Below are 22,757 nucleotides of genomic sequence, written 5' to 3' on the forward strand. Positions count from 1 at the left end.
TTCGGATTTCTGGCCTCCGATCCCAGCCCGATTCTGACCCTGACTCTTTCCTCCTGAGGCTAGCCTGATACTACCTCTGATCTCCAGTCTCCAACCTAGTCCTGACTTTGACCCTAACTCCTGTTTATTCAACCTGATTCTAGTGATTCTTCCAACCCCTGCTCACTGACCACCACACGTCAGGGACTATCCAGCCCAGCCAGACCTCCTACACCCCAGTCCCTTACACTCACTTGGGATGTGGGAGATTCACGTCTAAGTCCTTGGCCTGCATCTAACCACCACGTTACTAGTTATTCTGGGGTGGATATCTGTCTCCTCCCCCCCCCCAAAAAAAATAAAGAAAAGAAAAGAAACTGGAAAGGTCTATTTCATTCTGATGTGAACTAGGAACATTTTTGAAATCTCAAAAGTTTTCATGAGATGAGCAAATCAGTTCCCATCCAGCTCTACGTCTGAGGATTGCTCCTAAAAAACAGAATCACTACACTATGCAGGGCTGGCAGTTTCTCTAAAATATGAAATGAAAGGCATTCTAGGCTAAAATTAAAACCAAAAGGAGTTTGCCTCTGTTTGAAATAGCACCTTCTGATGGCACCTATTTTTGAAAATCCTGGCCTAGGTAGCAATATAAAGGGGAAATTCCATAGCCATATTCATACTGCATTGCTTTTTAAAAACTATTCCTAACTTTTCTTCCCCAAAAATAAATTCTGCTGCATGAAAGGGACAGAGGGAGAAAGTTCATTTTGTGATCAAGAATAATGAAATATGATAGTTTTTCTAATGTACGAATTACCACAGTAACTGAAGTACAGGAAAACACATCTCCATCTGAGTCAAATAAAATGCCTATACAATTGTGCAGTAAGATTCCACTTGTTTATAAACAGTTGAGCTGAACTAACCTTTAAAGAAATCTGTCCATTAATTAGATTACAATTTGTAATATAATATATACAAGTAGCAAGTCTGCATATAAACTATTTCAAATTGAAAGTTCATCCGAACAATCAAGAATATTTTACCTTTTTATTCAGCTTCAACCAAGTTGAATAGCCTTTGCTGTCCACATACTGCAGCCCAAAAAACCAGACTTCACGTAGACCAACTGTTTTCACCACCTAAAAGTAAACGAGTCATTAAATCAAACTCTGAAGGGCACCTGGATTTTGGTGTAATGGTTCAAACACAAGTTCAGACTCAGATACAATATACAGCAAGGTTTTGTGAGCAACCAACTTAGGCAAATAAAGCCATACAAGATAGACAGAGCAAGGAGGAATAGCTTACTCTTAATTATAGTAATTTCTTCCTCCATACACAACCAGTCAGCATGAAGTGATATGTCTCCACCCACCAGGAAAGCAGGTGTTTGAGGAGAAAAAAAGAATTGCTCAAGTTAAGAACATGTAGGCCAAATAACTCCTTTCTTTTAGTGCAAGACAATCCAAACAACAAGAGGAGAAGACAATGGGATTAGGATGGGGAGGAAAGATGACATGATTATTGGTAAGTAATTCATTGTTTAATGTCTCCTCTTCCTGCATCCTATAACCAATGGATATGGCTAGCAGTACTAGTATTGGAGGAGAGCGCTCACAGTGATGTCAATGGCATTGTCTTATTGGCCACTTCCCAGATGTCTGCTGATGCCCTAGCCAAAAATGCAAGAAGTAGAATGTCTTAATTTTAACTAAACCAGAGGACTAATACCAGCCTTTTAGAAGCTACACAATGGAATCATCCATTTATCTAGAGACAAATACAATTGATTGTTTTCTGAAAATTTTAGATGTCAGAACCTTTGCTTGGAGGGTAGCGATAGGGTCCAGAGTGACCTAGACAAATTGGAGGATTGGGCCAAAAGACATCTGATGAGGTTCAACAAGGAAAAGTGCAGAGTCCTGCACTTAGGATGGAAGAATCCCATGCACTGCTACAGGCTGGGGACCGACTGGTTAAATGGGAAATAGTTTAGAACAAACTTACTATGGGACAGCTTTTCAAATCAGTGCAACAGGGGTAATCACAATCAACTTCCTATAAGCTAATTTAAAGGCTGGCCCACACAGATATAAGGACTTGTAAGGACAACAGTAATCTCCAGCATTCTTGATTAGGTGGTTTACTGAAATGCAGAGACAGTAAAGATTCAAGTTTTGGCAGTGGTAAAGTGAAACCTATTTTACCAAGATATGAGATATTATGCATTTTGCACTCATGTCACAATTCCCCGATCATATCTCATTACTGAAGATCCACAAATTCGAGATACATGCTAGTTGCAGATCCTTGCACGCTCTATTGGGCTGTCATATATTTATGCTGCTAGAAGTCTGAACTTTTCCCTCTCTAGGCAAAGAAAAGATCCAGTCTCACTTGTAGCTGTGACAAATCCCAGCCAGAGCTCTGAAGCTTGAAAAACAAACTAGTGATGTTGGACATTCGCCCTATAAAGTCTTCTGCTCTGTTCTATCTGGTTTCTCATGTACTAGGGAGGGGAGTAAAATGTTTAACAACTCTCCTTCCTCAACATCTGGAGATATTTTTGACCCTACTGCCAAAGGATCAAATCAGTAAGTTCAAATAAAAAATACCCAAATGGGACTCGGATAGCAGCCAATCTATTAAGGAGCTTATGTTTTAAGGAAGTGTTCAGATCCATCTGAGTTATATAGAATTACATATACACAAAAAGCCCACATTCAAAGAATGTTGTTTAAGTTGCAAAATAAAACACTCGAAAGTTAGATAATTCCATAATTAAGGATGCCTGTGCAACCTTACTTCTGCTCCCCTGTGCACATGCACTATGATAAGTCTAATTATCACCATACCATTTTTTTTTTCTATCTGACCCTGGACAGCGCACAGGATGGCCAGTGCTCAGGGAACAGAATCAGAGTTCTGTAGTAATCAAAGCTGGTGTCTGTTGGACCCTTGCCTCATTTGCTCTAGAAGCTGGGAGGCATGTAAAGAATGAGGCAGGGTATGCAAGAAGAAAAAAGCATGGTCTTGTAAGGGTTGAATGCCACATGCGATAACTCAGTTCTATCCCTTCCTCTGCTATAGATTTCCAATATGCTGCTGACCAAGTAACTTAAACTAAAGTTTTGGTAGATGGCCCCTACTTGTGTGTTCTTCACTTTCTGGGTGCCAAACCTGAACCCCTTTTGTCCTGATTGTAAGAAGTGCTGATAAGCACTCACAGCTGCAGCTGAAGTCAATGGAAATTGTAGATACTCAGCACCTGTGCTAGTAAGGCACTGTGATCTGGAAGAATAAGTAGAGTTGGGATTCAGAAAGTCGAGTTCTAATCCTGGCTCTGCCACTGATTCAACCGTGTGGCCTCAGGCAAGTCGCTCAGTTTTCCCCATCTGTAAAATGAGGTTAATGGTACTTCTATCAGTAGATTACCTATGCATGAGTAACCCCATTTTCCAGACCACACAGCCAAGAATAAAGGTTTGGCAGGCTTTTTCTGAGAGGCAGTATGGCTTAGTGGATGGGCTACAGGTCTGTCATGTTTGAGATCTGCATTTTAGTCCCAGCTAGTGTAATCTCTCAGTTGGTTATCAGACATGGTTAATAATAAGCATTATGCATAATACAGACTTATTAACATCAGTCAGCAGAAGATTCAAGTCTAGAACTCATGCTGTCCTGATTTCCAGGTATTTGTACTCACCTCTACCCCAGGGGTTGCTGTCCTGCTCCAGGAAGTCAGGGGTTCCTGCCATATGTGGTGCCCCCAATGGGATGGATGGATTGTTGGGGCTGTGCTGGGTGATGGACGCTGCAAGGGGTAGCCCAGTCTGGCACTCTATACCTTGAGAGATCGGCTCCTACCCTAGATGATGGCTTCACAAGAGTGATGGGTAGCTGGGTCCATGCACGGAGTCTGGGGAAACCTGGCCCAGTTCTCACCCATTCCCCACCACCAGGACAGCTGCTCTGGCAGCAGCCAGGCTGAGTCTCTGTTCCCAGGGGTTCCAAGTGCAGTGCATTCTGTCACTGCTGTGGGGGCCTAGTCTGAGAATGTTCAGGGTTTTATCCACCTGAATCTGAATCCAGATGTCGCTAAGGGCACAAACAAGGCTCTGCCATCCCTGTCTATTCTGGGACACTCTTTGCATGTCCTCTATTTTGTTAAGTACCATAAGTTTTCCCTCACTGACTAGTATTCAACCGAGGGATTATTTCAGTCGGCCCCTTTGATGTGTTCTTCCAACTGCCCAAAGCTTTATACATTTTGTTAAAATTAAGCAATAACAACACATGCCATAGCAAAGAAATGGTGATTTTCATCAGTAATTACTCAGCCAAATCTCAATGGAATTTCATGGGATGAAGCCAGAGGCACCTCCCTGGCCCCATGGCTTTACCTTGCCGAAGAACAAAGCCCTGCTATAAAAATTGGATGCTAGACCTTCTCAAAAAGTAGAAAATGTCACAAGAATCTTTTAATAATGAGAAGCATTTAGCAATTTAGGGCCTGGTCTACACTGGGGGGGAATCGATATAAGTTACGCAACTTCAGCTACATGAATAACGTAGCTGAAGTTGACGTACTTCGATCTACTTACCGTGGTGTCTTCACTGCAGTAAGTCGATGGCTGACACTATCCCGTTGACTCCGCCTGCGCCTCTCGCCCTGGTGGAGTACCGGAGTCGACGGAAGAGCGCTTGGTGGTCGATTTATCACGTCTAGACTAGATGCAATAAATCGACCCCCAATGGATTGATCGTTTCCTGTTGATCTAGGGGTAATGTAGACAAGCCCTAAGTACAGAGATTGATGCTAGATCCCCCTATAACATAGGGCTTTTACAATTATTACTGTGGTTTCAGCTAATTTTTATTTCAGGTTGTAGGGACACTATTACATATTTTGACTTTTATAATGCATGTTTTAAAAGTGTTTTTAAAAAGCTGCTCAGAGCTATGGATTGATACTTCAACAAATCAATACACAGTAAAGTTTCAGAACAAGAATTCTCTATTAAGTAATCAAATAAATAGATTTCATTGGGTCTTCCCTGGTAAACCTAGTAGAGGACTTCTCAGATATTTGCCAAGGAGGATGAGGCTATAACTTGAGGAGATGGGGTGAATAAAACCCCATTTTTTTCCTGAATTGAGACTACACTATTCTGTCCAGGAGCTTCAGCGGTAAATTCTGAGAACTTGACAAAAATCAGTTTGTGGATAACAAATATACTTCATGATGTTCTTTGTCTCCTATGAAAGAAGAAGTAGGGAAAAGGCAGGTTAGTTAAGGCCCACAAAATTAGCCTTTCACCTCCACTCTGGCCTCCAAATGGATGAGGAGACAGAAAAACTTTGTGATGATGGAGAGATGCCTGCTAAAACAGAATCTCCAAGTGGCCTACACCATCATGTTGGTGGGATAAGGGAGGACTTCATTGAGCTTCATGACAGCAGGGAAGAAGGAGAAAGCCATAGATGCTGAGTTCTTAGACTTCCCATTTACCAGCAGATAGGGAGAGCGAAGGGAAATGCCCTAGTCTGGAAACAAAGAGCAGCTCGGAGAAAGGATCATACTAAAGTGGGAAACACAGCCTTCCACATTAAATCTTCCCACCACTGACTAAGAAAGGGGTTTGCTGACATCCAAACACCCTCAGGATCATGGGACAAGAGATAATGCTGTGACAAGGTAACTTGCTTTGAGCAATAACTACAAAGGACAGAAGTTTACTGCAATGTACACCACATGGAGCGAACCATGATGACTAATCAAGCTACTGTTAGGCCTGGTCTACACTAACCCCCCCAATTCGAACTAAGGTACGCAACTTCAGCTACGTGAATAACGTAGCTGAAGTCGACGTACCTTAGTTTGAACTTACCACGGTCCAGACGCGGCAGGCAGGCTCCCCCGTCGACTCCGTGTACTCCTCGCGCCGAGCAGGATTACCGGAGTCGACGGCGAGCACTTCTGGGTTCGATTTATCGCGTCCAGACAAGATGCGATAAATTGAACCCAGAAGTTCGATTGCCTGCCGCCGAACCAGCGCATAAGTATAGACAAGCCCTTAGTTTAGAATGCGTCACTTCACTTTGTTGGCAGTAATAACCACAGAGAAATATTACACCTTTTCTCTGAAAACTTCATATTTGTTTCACACCGCAATTCAGTGATTTGATTTGGGTCTATGAAGCCATGTGTGGGTTTAGGATATGTCTGAATGATTTCTCCTCTCACATACAGGCATGGCACATGAACCAAGGGACTCAAGCTAACAATTTCTCAATTTAAACAGCTACAGGCTAAACGTAAGAACTGCTGAGGCCGCCTGAAAGCCATGAAAAGGAACTGAGGCAGCTCGATGGAGAGAATCTAGTAGGTGTTGAGAGAATTTGCATCTATATCTTTTATCCCTTGTTCAGAGAAGCTACAGAATGGGTGAAACTGCTCATCTGGGCACAAGACTTTATGCAGCAGCAGATCACCTCCACCCAATACCGCATGTCAAGAGGTAGCAGAGGTTGGCAGAAGAGAAGTCGCAGCTGCCTTCGCATATCCAGAAGATGGCACAATTTTTACTTGTCGAGTTCTTGTTGGCAACTCACCCATACATCTTGGGTAGGAGGCCAGATGGCTGCCCTGTCCCCAAAACTTTTCTGCCTTGCAACAATTGTGAACTATTTTTAGTTTTAAATCACTTTTTAATTCCATTTTTCTTTCTTCTAGAAGTCGTTTTTTCCCTGATTCTCTATTCATGAGCTGGAAGAAAAAGAGAGCATGAAGGCTGAAGTATTACTCCACAAATTCCAGTACAAGTAGGCAAAAACATAAATAAAGAAAAAGACACTAGATTAGGAGGGAAAGGAAGGTGCTTGCTTATACATCTACCATAAATAACAGTCTTTAACCTACTTGCTGCTTCGCGGATGAAGACATACCACTTTTTGAGCTGACTTGGTTGTCGGAAGAGGGAAAAGAAAAGAAAAGAAAGCATGCAATCGCTTATTTAAAAGTGGCTAATGAGATTCCATTCCTCAAAAGAATCTTGTCATACTGCTGCTTCCTTACTTGGACAGAAAGGAAGGTAGTCTACTTATTTTTTTAATGTTACATTTTCTGCCTTAGATTTATTATTAAAGGGTATTTAAAGTTATATAAACATACAATGAATACACTTAGTAATTCCTGTGTTCTTTGAGTATATGATTGAGAATATCTATAAAACATAGTACACCTCTACCTCGATATAACACTGTCCTCGGGAGCCAAAAAAATCTTACCGCGTTATAGGTGAAACTGCGTTATATTGAACTTGCTTTGATCCACCGGAGTGTGCAGCCCCGCCCCCCCGGAGCACTGCTTTACCGTGTTATATCCGAATTCGTGTTATATCGGGTCGCGTTATATCGAGGTAGCGGTGTATTAATTTCAAGATAGTTTGACAACTGAAGCCTGGCTGCTTATCCATTCTTGGAAAGTTGTCCTTGTGCTTAATACTTTGCTTCTGAATTGAGGAGAGGTGGCTCAAGCTGATTATTAGTATGGCTTAGATCAGTATAAGATATTAATTGGAAAGCATGAACAGAAATCTATAACAACACTATAATGTTTTGTAAGACTAGCATTTTATCCATGATTATTACATATAATAAAGGGTTACCTGGTCAAAGAGCTGTTTGCCAGTTGTATTGGGTTGGATGGCAAACTCCAACTCTGCATCCATTGTGGTAACTCTTACGTTGATCTATGGAGAAAAAAAATGAAATTCTTAGACAGTATGTGTTTTACAATGCTTTCATACACTTAATGGAGAGTTTATAAGAAAAAATGTTAGTATTTGGAGTCATTTACCATATAGCAAATATCACTTTGATCTTACTTATACACAAGACATAGCAGATATACAAATGGCCAAAAGTGAATCTATAGTATAAAAAGAGATTTACATTCATTCAGTGTTAAATATTGCACTAAATATAGTTTAAGTCAGGATTTGAAAATCAAAGGGTATAACAAAGTTTAAAAATTATTATGCAATTGCACAGCTAAACTAACTAAAAATAGAATATGGAGCCAGTCAGCTACTGGTCACCATTTCAGTTTGTTCGGGATGTTAGCAGTCAAATGCTAGCACCATTTGATGGATGTTTGGTGGCCTACATTAGGTGAGTTGGCAGTCTGTATTCAATTCCTCTTGTACTGATGCACCCGCAGTTGGGACCTTTGATGAGCGAGGCCAAGGACTAAATGGGTACAGAGACAGTACTGCCTTCTCACTCCAAGAACTGGTCTTGCTCCTAGAATTAGCACAGCAGTGTGCAGAAGCTAGCACCACCACTATTCATGTTATACTTGTCTGGAGAATAAAGAGACCATCACCACTCATTTATTTATCTAACATTTTCTAGACACACTTACATGCACTATGAAAAGGAAATGAAAAAAAATCCTTTATTTCTTCTAGTATCATTAAAAACTATATCTAAAAGGAGTAGCAGTTCTGAATTACAGGTGTTAAATGACGTAACTTGTGACAAATAAGACCAAGTATGTGTTTGGAAAAATAGTGGATTTTAAAAGGAATAAAATTAAAACCTGAAAAAGTTTAAACAGTTTGAGAGATCAACTATATTTTGCTATAAATAGCAGACGAAGCAGAATTATTTCTGCAAAACTGTATTTCTGATTTTGTGTTTTATCATACTTAAGGCATAAAAGTTTCCCTCTCCTTCACAAATTTACAATTTTTTTTGATGAGCTCCTGGAATATAAATCCTACCACTCCACTAATTCCTATATAAACCCACTTCCATGACACATTACTGTAGTTTTGCCACTAGATGGAGTACTTTCAGAAGGAAGAACAGGAGTACCTGTGGCACCTTAGGGTACGTCTACACTTACCGGAGGGTCCAGCGGCAGGCAATCGATATTCTGGGATCGATTTATCGCGTCTGGTTTATCGTCCCGGATCGATCCCGGAAGTGCTCGCCGTCGAAGCCGGTACTCCAGCTCGCCGAGAGGAGTACGTGGCATCGACGGGGGAGCCTTCCTGCCGCGTCTGGACCCGCGGTAAGTTCGGACTAAGGTACTTCGAATTCAGCTACGTTATTAACGTAGCTGAATTTGCGTACCTTAGTCCGAAGTGGGGGGGTAGTGTGGACCAGGCCTTAGAGACTAACTTCTGAAGAAGTGGGTTGTAGCCCATGAAAGCTTATGCTCTAATAAATTTGTTAGTCTCTAAGGTGCCACAAGTACTCCTGTTCTTTTTACGGATACAGACTAACACGGCTGCTACTCTGAAACCTTTCAGAAGGAAATAAGTCAAGTCTCGGTAACCTAATTTTTTATATTTATATATATATATATATATACACACACACCATTGTTTAATAACTGTACTGCAGAAGTACCCATAAGCCCCAACCAGGATAGGGATTCCATTGTGCTAGGTACTGTATGAAATCATACAAAGACATGTTCCCTACCCTGAGTAAAATTTAAGACAATATATGAACGGTGAGAATAGAGGAACAAAGAGCAGGTAAAACTATGCGTTAGCTGTCCCTCTTATCTCACCAGACACCATCATTAACTGGCTAAATTTCTTACACATACTAAAGTATAATTGGGTCTACAGGAAGAATTTGAATGAGATAGAACTACACTCCTGAGCTCCATAAGACTATGCATAAAGTATAGTATGGAAGAACACGCCTACACATTTGTTTTACAAACACTGACAGATGGGCAGCAGTCAAGGCATTGTTGGTAGACTGAAAGAGTCAAGGGGGTGGCTGAAATGCAGTAAGAGAAAGCTGGACAAGTAGTAAGGGGTAGGAATTGTGAAGAGACATGAAGCTGAAGACAAGTAGTTTGAGCTTGATTAAGGGAAAGTGCGGGAACCAATAAAGGGATTCCAAGGGGGCTGACATGGTTACAGTGATGAACAAGGGAAAGTTATCTTAGTAGCTGTGTTTTGATTTATTTGGAGGGGAGATGTGGGTGTCATGAAGGAGGTTACCATAATCAGGAGAGCAAAAAATGGCCTGGATGAGAGCTTTGTTTGTCTGTACAGAAAAGAAAGAAGTGGACAATCTTAAATGCAGGAAGAAAATGTGTACACAGCCTGGATGTGTGGGGCAAGAGAGAGGGAGGAAGCACAGGTGACTTCTAGGTTATAGGCTTCGGTGAAAAGGAAGATGGTGCTTTTTTGTCAATAGTGACAGATTAGAGGGAGTGAAGAGGATTTGGGAGAAAAGAGTTTTTATTGTAAACTCAAAACCAGTGGAGTGGCTTTTTGATTGGTTTAAAAAAATTTCCTTCTTCTGGAGGGAGATAAAAAGGGTTAAAAGTAAAGTGAACAATTTTTTTTTTTTTTTTAAAAAGGCTGCTGAACTATCAGCAGGACACATTCATTAATTTTAAGTTAAAATTTAAATCTTTCCTAAACTGCTTTATTTTTCAAATTAAATACTAAGAAATCTACCTAACAATTTAAGTTAATAGACCTTTTATCAGTTGGACTCAGAAGGCAAAAGGAATAAAGCTGGATCAGATTTTAGCAAATAACAAATACACTGACATTTAATATAAAATACCACTATTATTACCAAACAAAAAGTGTCACAAAAACATCATAAAATGCAGTAGGTTATACTATTAAGTGATTAGTTTTCTACAATGATTCTAGAAGCTCTCTGGAGTAATAGCACTAATCTGTATACAGAAATCCTCTGTTGTGACAACCACCTGACAAATCAAGAAGTCATTAGTTGACAGAGTGCATTATCTGCAAGATATAAACAATCAAAGGGACATTAAAATAAGGGGAAAATATACAAACTGAACATCTAACTTGGATCTTCTATTTGTACAAGAACAAGTTTTCTAATTCAGATAAAGTTTCTGATTGATAGAGGTCCAGATACAGGAGGTGTGTTGAAACAGTATCTGACAAGTACAACTGGGAGAGATACAAACACACACATTAGCAGTACCAGGTCAATTAGGGTATGTCTACACTGCAATTAGACACCTGCAGCTGGCCTGTGGCAGCTGAGTTGGGCTCATGGGGCTCGGGCTAAGGAGCTGTTTAACTGCGGTGTAGACGTTTGGGCTTGGGCTGGTGCCCAGGCTCTAGAATCCTGCGAGATGGGAGGGTCCCAGAACTCAGACTGCAGCCTGAGCCTGAACGTCTACACCACAATTCAACATCATCTTAGCCCGAGCCCCGTGAACCCGAGTCAGCTAGCATGGGCCAGCCACAGGTGTCTAACTGCAGTGTAGACATACATTTAGACACTTTACACTAACCAAAATAGTCTTCAGCTTTGTTATAGCAACAAAGAAAAACAGTCAGCCAACTACATTGAACATTTATGTGCTTGCCTCTGTTAACAGGACATTCATGTTGAGTGGGAAGACATGTTCTCTTTCTTAAAATATTTTTTTTTTTAATAAAAGGAGAGGACTAAGAAAAGGAGTTCATTGTTAAAATGTTTTCTATTTTAAGCCTGCTGGCAGCTGGGTGGCTTTGGATGCATTCCAAATAATTCTACTGCTTAAAAAAAAAATTAACACAGCTTTTAAAGGTATATACCTACATAATGCAATTCTTTAGGCTTGTAGAATCAAAGAATTGTAGGACTAGAAGGAACCTCGAGAGGTCATCTAGTCCAATCCCCTGCACTCATGGCAGAACTAAGTATTATCTAGACCATCCCTGACAGGTGTTTGTCTAACCTGCTATTAAAAATATCCAATGATGGAGATTCCACAACCTCCCTAGGCAATTTATTCCAGTGCTTAATTACCCTGACAGTTAGGAAGCTTTTCTTAATGTCCAACCTAAACCATGCTTGCTGCAATTTAAGCCCATTGCTTCTTATCCTATCCTCCGAGGTTAAGAACAAGTTTTCTCCCTCCTCCCTGTAACAACTTTTTACGTACTTGAAAACTGTTATATCCCCCCTCAGTCTTCTCTTCTACAGAACAACAAACTCTATTTTTTCAATTTTCCCTCATAGGTCTTGTTTTCTAGACCTTTAATAATTTTTGATGCTCTTCTCTGGACTTTCTCCAATTTCTCCACATCTTTCCTGAAATGTGGCACCCAGAACTGGACACCATACTCCAGTTGAGGCCTAATCAGCACAGAGTAGAGCCTGTCTTGCTTACAATACCCCTAATACAAAAAAAAAGCAAACATCATTTTGGGATGTAACAGTGTTACAATGTTGATTCACATTTTGCTTGTGATCCACTATGGCCCCCAGATTCCTTTCTGCAGTACTCCTTCCTACGCAGTCATTTCTTATTTTGTATGCGTGCAACTGATTGTCCTTCCTAAGTGGAGTACTTTGCATTTGTCCTTATTGAATTGTCCCTATTTACTTCAGACCATTTCTCCAATTTGTCCAGATCATTTTGAATTATAATCCTATCCACCAAAGCACTTGCAACCCATACTACTCTCTGGAAACGGTTTTCCAACCAGTTATGCACCCTCCTTATAGTAGCTTCATCTAGGCTGTATTTCTCTTCTCTGTTTATGAGAAGGTCATGCAAGACAGTATCAAAAGCCTTACTAAAGTCAAGATATGCCACATCTACTGCTTCCCTCCTATCCACAAGGCTTGTCACCCTGTCAAAGAAAGCTATTAGGTTGGTTTGACACGATTTGTTCTTGACAAATCCATGCTGACTGTTACTTATCACCTTATTATCTTCTAGGTGTTTGCAAATTCATTGATTATTTGCTCCATTATCTTTCTGGGTACTGAAGTTAAGGTGACTGGTCTGTAATTCCCTGGATTTTTCACACCCCTGAGAGATATTATACTGATGTAAATTCCTAGTGTAGACCAGTCCTAAGAGAGAAAAGGGGGTATTTACCAATTCTGGGACTTGATGGAGGCTAAGGTGGAGAGGCAGCCACTGGAGGAAATTAAGTTAAAAAAATAAATAAATCAGGGCTCTGACAAGGAGAGGTCCCTCAGCACTGTATCTTCTTTCTTACCCAGCACCTATCAATCAGTTTTCTTTTTTATTTCTAAAGAATGCTTTTTGTCAATGTATTGCAACAATGAATGGACAAATAGATTTAGAACACCAGATAAATGTTAAACAATAATTATCCATCAACAATGAAACTTCTATGCACACTGAAGTATAAAAATCTTGCGTATATCTTAAAATAGCAATACAATTATTTGCAATACAATTATTTTCAAGTTAGGTCATGGTTCTTTTGTCACTTATTTAGCCTTTAAAAAAATAACCGAACAGGCTTGGCTTACCAGTCTGCCCTAAATTGCAGTATCTCACCGCTCTGCTCATATAAACTAAGCACAGAATAACATTTTTTTCCCTAAATGCAAATACAGTTATCTAGCATACATAATCAGGATTTACTTATAAGTACAGTTAGATTGCAAAAGCCAAAAAATACAGTAAGCGTGGGGGGGGAATAGATAATGGACCTGCTGATATACAGTAAATGCCACTGGGCTCATGTCACCTGTTAATTTTAATATATCTAGAGAAAGCAGTAAACTTAAGGCTTTCTACATGTACAGCGCTGCAGCGGCGCAGCTGCAGCGACGCACCTGTGCCACTTCAGCACTTAGTGAAGACACCACTGCCTACGCCAAATAGGAGAACTTCTCCCGTTGGTGCAGATACTCCATCTTGCCAAGAGGCAGTAGCTATGTCAACAGAAGACATAGTGCTGTCTATACTGGGGGTTAGGTTGGTATAACTACGTCGCTCAGTGGTGCGGATTTTCCCTTGAGTGACGTCGTAATAGCGACACATGTTCCATGCATAGACCAAACCCCACTGTGTACCACACCTAATTTTGAAACATGTTTTTGACCATTTTCTATTTGCCTTCTCTGGAAAAAAAAACATAAAAAAATGAAATGATCTTTTGAACAGCTTTACTTTGCATTTATTAGTATCTTAATTTAATAATGTCTTTCTTCATGCACTTGTTTGTTTTGGAAGCCACGTACATTAGTCTGAAAACCGGACTGACTATATTCAACTGGAAAAGAAGATGGAGAGATTTGGGGGGAGGGAAGAGACATAAGAAATGAGGCCACACAGGTGGGGGACAGTATATTCTCATCTCCATTTACATCTGAAATTCCAAACATGCATACTTTAAAATTTATTTTACTGAAGGCTCCAAGGACTCAAAGTTTGGCATATAATACTACAAAGCAAAATTAAATATTGAAGATGCAATGATTTCTGGAATCCAATAAATACACATTCAATATGAAGTCTGGAAGATCCCTACATAGTTTTACTAATATTAAGTTTAATAGCTCCAAGATTTTTCTTAAGGAAATCTCTGATACCAAAAGTATAACTAAGCTAAGCATTTAAAAATTCTTAAAAAGCAAAAACAAAACCCCCTGTTTTATAATCCCTCACACTGCCAAAAGCCTAGAAGAATTAAGATAGCTACAACAAGATATAGACTTTGCCCACTTTCTCTGGCAAGGTGGTCTTATCCTAATTTTTAGAGAATATTTTGTTTCTAGTTTCTTTATAACAACTTTTCCTAAACACTTCATTTTCCCAGGCACTACCACAGGAGACTTTATAGTCTTGCATTCTGATAATTACCTTTTGCTTACCAGAATCAAAACTAGTAATAAGATTTTATTTTTAAAATTTGCCACCTAAAGTAACTGAACTTGGTGAAGGAGTAGGGTGTGTGTGTGTGTGTGTGTGTGTGTGTGAGTGTGTGAGTGTGTGTGTGAGAGAGAGAGATCTCCTTGTAGGGAGCAAATGACATTTGGTACAGAAGCTGACTAGTAAAAGAGGCGGATGATAGGGGGTGTGAAGAGGTCTGCTGTAGTTTACAAAAGGGTGACTTGAAAGATCTACTGAAATCAAAATTAAGGCAAGGAGGGCTGGTAAAGATGCCCAGAGCAGTGAAGTGCAAGATTTTAATTTTTTTAAATAGAACCTAATTTATTTATACATTGGCAACTGTCAGAAGACAGGATACTGGGCAAGTTGGACCTGTGGTCTGATCCAGTATGGCTGTTCTTATGTTAAGTCTGGGTGTCACAGGCTTGAGCTGCATCCATACTGTATTTTAATAACATAAGAACAGCCATACTGGGTCAGACCAAAGGTCCATCCAGCCCAGTATCCTGTCTTCTGACAGTGGCCAATGCCAGGTGCATCAGAGGGAATGAGCAGAACAGGTAATCAAGTATCCATTCCCTGTCGCCCATTTCCAGCTTCTGGCAAACAAAGGCTAGAGAAACCATCCCTGCCCATCCTGGCTAATAGCTATTGATGGACTTATCCTCCATGAATTTATCTAGTTCTTTTTAGAACCTGGTTATAGTCTTGACCTTCGCAACATACTTTGGTAAAAAGAGTTCCACAGGCTGACTGTGCGTTGTGTGAAGAAATACTTCTTATGTTTGTTTTAAACCTGCTGCTTATTAATTTCATTTGGTGACCCCTAGTTCTTGGGTTATGAGAAGGTGTGAAAGTTACTAGTGACCCCCCCCCCCTTAACAGCTAGCAGCCTTTATGTCAACCAGTGGCCATTAGGGGGAAGCAGACACCTCACTACACAGTAGCCTGAACTTTTGAACTGTCTTCTCTCTGCCTTGAGGCAGAGGGAACTAGTTCCAAGCCAGTTTTCACTGATCAGATAGCAAAAGCACGGGTCTGGCAACCACCAATCAAGTGTTAACACGACAAGGGCCTTTGTCTGAATGTGTATAAAGGACCTGTAAAATGTGTGTAAGACAGTTTTTGTACCAAGGTGCAAAGCTCTCCTTTCTTCTGCAGAATAAAGCAACTCTTCCTTATCCCTGTCTGGCTGTTATTGGCTCTCAGCTAGGTGGACCCGATATTTCGGTGACAAAGGCGTAAATAACACTTCCTTACTTACTTTCTCCACACCAGTCATGATTTTATAGACCTCTATCTCCCCTCAGTTATCTGTTTTCCAAGCTGAAAAGTCCCAGTCTTAGTAATCTCTCCTCATATGGAAGCTGATCCAGACCCCTAATCATTTTTGTTGACCTTTTCTGTATCTTTTCCAATTCTAATATATCATTTTTGTGACGGGGCAATCACATCTGCATGCAGTATTCAAGATGTGGGTATACCCTGGATTTATATAAAGGCAATATGATATTTTCTGTCTTATTCTTTAGCCCTTTCTTAATGATTCCTAACATTGTTAGCTTTTTTGATTGCCGCTGCACATTGAGTGGATGTTTTCAGAGAACTATCCACAATGACTCCAAGATCTCTTTCTTGAATGGTAACAGCTAATTTAGAACCCATCATTTTATGTGGATAGTTGGGATTATGTTTTCAATGTGCAGTACTTTGCATTTATCAACACTGAATTTCATCTACCATTTTGTTGCGCAGTCGCCCGGTGTTGAGAGATCCTTTTGTAACTCTTCGCAGTCTGCTTTGGACTTAACTATCTTGAGTAGTTTTGTATCATGTGCAAATTTTGCCACCTCACTGTTTACTCCTTTTTCCAGATCATTTATGAATATGTTGAACAGCACTGGTCCCAGTACAGACCCATGGGGTACACCACTGTCTTTCCACTCTGAAAACTGACCATTTATTCTACCCTCTGTGTTTCCTATTTTTAACCAGTTACCGATCCATGAGAGGACCTTCCTCTTATCCCATGACATCTTACTTTGCTTAAGAGCCTTTGGTGAGAGACCTTGTCAAAGGCTTTCTGAAAATCTAAGTACACTATATCCACTGGATCACCCTTGTCCACATGTTTGTTGACCCCCTCAAAGAATTCTAGTAGATTGATGAGGCATGATTTCCCTTTACAAAAACCATGTTCACTCTTTCCCAACAAATTATGTTCATCTATGTGTCTGACAATTCTGTTCTTTCCTATAGTTTCAACCAATTTGCCCTATACTGAAATCAGGCTTACTGGCCTGTAATTGTTGGCATCACCTCTGGAGCCCCTTTTAAAAACTGGCGTCACATTAGCTATCCTCCAGTCATTTGGTAGAGAAGCTGATTTAAATGATAGGTTACAAACCATAGTTAGTAGTTCTGCAATTTCACATTTGAGTTCCTTCAGAACTCTTGGGTGAATACTATCTGGTCCTGGTGACTTATTACTGTTTAATTTACCCATTTGTTCCAAAATCTCCTCTAATGACACCTCAATCTGGAACAGTTCCTCAGATTTGTCACCTAAAAAGAATGGCTCGTGTTTGGAAATGTCCCTCACATCTTCAGCCATGAAGACCGATGCAAAGAATTCATTTAGTTTCTCTAAATTCATTTAGTGGGTCCTGAGAATCCACCAACAATCCCATGGGACAATGTCCTTTGTCCTTTCTATCCCAAGACCGGCCAATCAACTTTCAGGAAATGGAAGCAAACCCTCTGGTTCATGTATAGTTGTTCAGTGCTTAACCCTTCCATTTTGTTCTGACCACTGAATTGCAAGCAGAGTGAACCTTCTACTGTGTTTGTTATGGCCATTGACACAAAGAACTGCTTTGCCAAGCATACTGCTAGCTGGCCATGGGAGCACAGGCAGATTTTGATCAGCCTCTGGTGCAAGGCGAGCAAACAGTTTGACTTCAGCAAGAATTCCAGGAATGACCACGCATAGCAGCTAATAGTGAAGAAACTGGCAGCACTGAGGCTTCACTGAACCAGTGCTAAAAGCAAATTAAGCAGCTCACAACCAACTACTGGCAAGCCAGGGATAACAACCACACCTCTGGGAACTCATTATCATCCTGCCCCTTTTATGAGGGACCAAGTGTACCGCACTGAGCCACCAGCGCTTCATGACAGCCTGATCAGCTGGGATGATGACCTTCTCACCCTTTAATCCAGTATAGGACTGGAGAGAAGTTGGCAAATGCCAGATGAGGATGGTGAAGTGACTCTTGTATTCAAATCAGTTCCTGAGGAGACTTTTCCACTAGAGCAGCTGCATCACATTCTGGGTCTCTAACTCAGGAGTTTTTTGATGCCCCATAGAGGCATGAAGGTAAGTTCCTTGCTCCATGGTTTTTGTTAATAATACTGGGGTGTGAGGGATTTCTGGTCTTTTACCCAGTGCAAAATGTATTGCAAGCCACAGGCAACAGCGTGTATCCACTAATGACAGATTGCACACCCGTGCTCTAGTGTAAATCCCCCTTCTCATCACCACTACCATATGGAATTCAAAATGAAGATCAGGAAGCACAAACAGTGAAACAAGCATTTAAAAATAATTTTTTACTAGAAACATGCACATTCTTACAGAGATTAGTCAGGTAATTTGAAATAAGAACACTTGCCTTCCCTTTTAGTATGCTATACCCTACAAATTGGGCACTCCACAATGTATCCAAATGCGAGCGACAAAGTTGGTTAAAGGGATGAAATGCAAGCCATATGAGCAAAGGCTGAAGGAACTGGGTTTAGTTTGGAAGAGGAGAGGAGATTAAGGGGGAGGGTGGAGATACGACAGCGGTCTTCAGATACTTGAAAAGCTGCCATAAAAAAGATGGAGAAAAGTTGTTTTCTTTTGCCCCAGAGTGCAGGACAAGAAGCAATGGGTTCAAACTACAGCATAGCAGATTTAGATTAATCTCAGGAAAAACTTCCGAACTGTAAGAACAGTAGGATAATGGAACAGACTGCCTCAGAAGGTCGTGAAAGCTTCTTCACTGGAGGTTTTCATAAGGAGGCTGGATAGTCATTTGTTTTGGACAGTTTAGACACAACAAATCATGCATCTTGGCAGAAGGTTAGACTAAATGACCCGTGCAGGCACTTTTAACACTATGATTCTGTAATTAGCTGCCTGGAAACAGAAAACTGCTTGAGCAACTGGATGACAAAATCAATTATCAAAGTACAGTCAGGAGGTTGTATTCTGTTCAGACATGTACCAGGGGGTTTGGGGGGGGAAGAGAGGGAGAATGGCTTTGTAGATGTTTCAGAGTTTGTATTATCATGTGCATTTGAATGTAGTCCCTGGGCAGATGCGTTCAGAGCAGTCTATATTGAGTGTCGTATGGAGCTGGTCATCCATGCGAACACTAACACAGCATTCTGTTGATTCCCCCATGAATTTTAACCCAATCCCAGGCATTGATAGCTGCAAACATAATAGGAACTCCAGATTGGTAATCACATTTCAGGGAAGGGCATATTTCCTAGGCCTTCTTCTGTAGGTCACCAGCCCACTTCACTCAGAGATGTGCTGCTCCACCACCATAAGTTTGAAAACCTCTGTGGCATACACAGCTGGCTTGCAAGCAAGCAGCTTGAAATAAAGTTTCCCTTTGCCATTCTGGAACCTCTGGGATTGTAATGTCCTCAAGAAAGTACAATGTCTGAAAGTAGAGAAGGCTTCTGTAGTAAGCTCCCCCCATGCCTCTCAAGGAGTTCAGCTATTTAAAAAACTGTAAACTGTAACTTGCCATTGACTGTGCAGTATTTTCACTGTGATTAACTGAGCTGAGGATACAGATCTCAGAATACACTGAAGCTCAGTTTTACAGAGTATCATTTTTTGGCCTTGAGATTCCACAAGGCACTTTTGCCCGTGGATGGCACTGAACCTATTGTGAGGCACTGAAACAATAATGTACTGTTTGATTTCTGCTTTTAGTACATTCGAGCTCTGCTGGTCCTTCAACCTTGGTAGAGTGGGCCCACTCCAGCAGGACCCTGGGATGCAGAATTGTCATGGACAGGTCCAGGCAGAAGTGTTTCCATGATGGTAGAAATTCTGGACAGGGCCAACAAGCAGGTGTAGTACCAGAGGAAGGAAAAGGCAGGGCAAGTGGAAGGCAAGACACTGGCTGCAAAGCAAGAGGACAGAGTTTCAGCATTTGAGGACAGGCTTCCAGCACAGTTTCTAGAGCAGGAACATCAGCTCAGGGAGGAACCCAGAACCCCGGAGAAAGACCTGTTCAAGATGCTGATAATGCCTACAACCCCCAGAGTACTACAAGCTCCTGCTGAATCTGTCCTGAGTCCCCTCCATGGTTCCATATCCCGCAGATTTATTCTATGATTGGGCTGCCTGTGCAATTGGGACTTAGCAGCAGCTGGACATGGCAAATCTGTTTCCTGCAGTCCTCCAACCCCATGCTGATTTCCCTTCCCCTGCAAGCTTCCTCTCCTGTGCAGACAAAGCTCCACCCCGTGAACAACTCCAATCCCTGGAAGCGGCAACAAATAGGAAGGAACACGAACAGGCAGCCAGGAGACACACAACAGTAAGGGGGTTTATTGTTTGAAATTGGTTGCCCTGTTTGCCTTGTTCATGCACTTTGTTAAAAGTTTTGGTGTTGGTTTATTACTACTGTTTTCATGTGCTAATAGCAACTGGGCTACCTGGCAATGACTTAATACTGTACTTTTCTAATATATGTTCAAAAATAAGGTTTTTATTTTGCTAAGAAATTTTATTGCCATCACTGCATCACGTTACATAATGTATGCTTCAAATAATTAAGGTAAACACATGATAAGAGACAACTGGGAAGATATATGCAAACACTATTTCTCAATACATTTCTCTACATCAATCCTCCCGTAAATCCATTCCCTGCCAGTTTATAAGCGCTCATGTCATTCATAATTACAATGCATAGCAATCCACCTCTCCCCCTACATTTCATTGCATGATGTGACAGCACCTCATTTACTGTAAGGACTGTATAATCACACTCAAATATACTATTCTCCCTATTTCATTGGCCCATGAAAATCCATAACATGCGAGTACAGAGCATTCCTGCCTTATATTGCCCAGATGCATCCTGCCCTAGCTGTGGCAGGTGCACTTTCTGGCTGAGTGTACAAGTTCAGCAATCCATTACTGTCATAGCTCCATTCAGGGGCAAATGGCTCACCTTTGGCTTCACACAGATTATGAAGAGCACAGCAAACCACAATAATGACACTGATGAGACAGGCATCCAAATGGGTCTGTAAACAGCACCATAGACTCAGACTTTAAGGTCAGAAAGAAGAGACCATTGTGATAATCGAGTTTGACCTTCTGCGCACATCACAGGCCACATAACCTCACTGACTCACTCTTGTGATAGACCCATAACCTCCGGCTGAGTTACAAAAGTCCTCTAATCTTGATTTACAGACTTCAAGTCCATCCACCATTTACTCTAGTTTAAACCAGCATAGTGACCTGTGCCCCATGGTGCAGAAGAAGGAAAATATCCCAGGGTCTCTGCCAATCTGACCTGGGGGGAACTCCTTTCTGATCCCAAATATGATGATCAGTTAGACGCTAAGCGTGTCTACAAAACCCACCAGTCAGACACCTGAGAAAGAATTTACTATAGTAACTCAGAGACTTTCATAGAATCATAGAATGTCAGGGTTGGAAGGGACCTCAGGTGGTCATCTAGTCCAACCCCCTGCTCAAAGCAGGACCAATCCCCAGACAGATTTTTACCCCAGTTCCCTAAATGGCCCCCTCAAGGATTGAACTCACAACCCTGGGTTTAGCAGGCCAATGCTCAAACCACTGAGCTATCCCTCCCTTTCCCATCTAGTGTTCCATCTCTGGCTATTGTGAATATTTACTACTAGCAGTTGCAGATGGGCCATATGCCATTGTAGGCAATCTCCTCAAACCATCCCCTCCAGCGAGACATTCAACCACCAGTATGCACCTGCTGAAAGCCTAATTGAACCTTCTTTTGCCAGGCCTGCTGAGATCAGTATGTTTGTCAGTAGCCAAGGCAAAAGGGTGCACGCAGGGTCCCCCATGTTAACAGTGTGAACAGTATCTCCATTTATAACAATATCATTTAGTGGGAATAGTGTCCCAACCTGTCCATGAATGTAGACTCCCAATCATCAGAAAACCTTGGCATCATGAACTTTTCCAGTGCAGCCAATGTCGGTGTCCATAAATCTGCCTGTGGGGTGCATAAGGGTCTACCTAGCAACGGAGTAGTGCCCTTTGCAGTTTATGTAATCTTGGGCAAGAGGAGGGCAAAGTAGGAGCAATCCTATCAATGGCCCCAGTATAATTTGGAAACCTCATTCCTCAAAACCAGGAGTTACTTCAGGGATATTGTTCATGCCCACCACTTTTGTGGAAATCATATGCCTGATTGCCTTAGAAACCTCCACAGCCATTTTACCCTTGATTGACTTTCCAGCACCGAACTAGTTCGCAACAGACCTGTAGCAGTTTGGCGTAGCCAGCTTCCACTCAGTTACAGCAACCTGCTTCGGGCCATTAGGGATGCCCTCATGCATGTCATATAATGCTGGAGGGTTGGGGCATGCTGCTCACAAAGCTCCCAGAAATGTAGCTTTCTTCACGGGAAAGTTTGGGATTCACTGCTGGTCATCCCAGGTCTGTATGACGATGCGATCCCACCACTCTGTGCTTGGGGCCCGGCACCAGGTCTATGTAGGTGGTATCAGAGGCTACACAAAGTCACGAGCAGCATCAGCTCCATTTTTCTGTATCCTGTATCGCCCTGCTCCAACAGGTGCCTTTGGTAGGACAGAAACTGCTACAGGAATGTCCACCTCATCTCATGGCTGCTCTGCCCATTTGCTGGAGTAAAAGTGCAAGCAAAAGAAGCTCTTCAAATGGTGACTCCTCCCTGCTGCTTGATTCAATTGCTGTGAGCATGCAGACCCAAAAGACAGCTCAGCAGGATCTATTGAGAACCTGGCAGGCTGTGATAACCTCCTGTAACATGCAGGGTGG

General features: G+C 41.5%; 1 protein-coding gene across 1 annotated transcript in view; it reads right to left on the reverse strand.

Moving 5' to 3' along the window:
- The window catches only part of RDX (radixin), an 89,592-nt gene that overhangs the window by 43,708 nt on the left and 23,127 nt on the right, over positions 1-22,757 (reverse strand). The window contains exons 3-4 of the mRNA XM_024217111.3: positions 7,656-7,739; positions 1,029-1,124 (exon numbers count right to left, since the gene is read on the reverse strand). Coding sequence (XP_024072879.1) covers positions 1,029-1,124; positions 7,656-7,739 — 180 coding nt within the window. The remainder of the gene's footprint in view (positions 1-1,028; positions 1,125-7,655; positions 7,740-22,757) is intronic.

This window comes from Terrapene carolina, unplaced genomic scaffold, assembly GCF_002925995.2.
Source record: "Terrapene carolina triunguis isolate 2854851 unplaced genomic scaffold, T_m_triunguis-2.0 Scaffold138, whole genome shotgun sequence".
NCBI lineage: Eukaryota > Metazoa > Chordata > Testudines > Emydidae > Terrapene > Terrapene triunguis.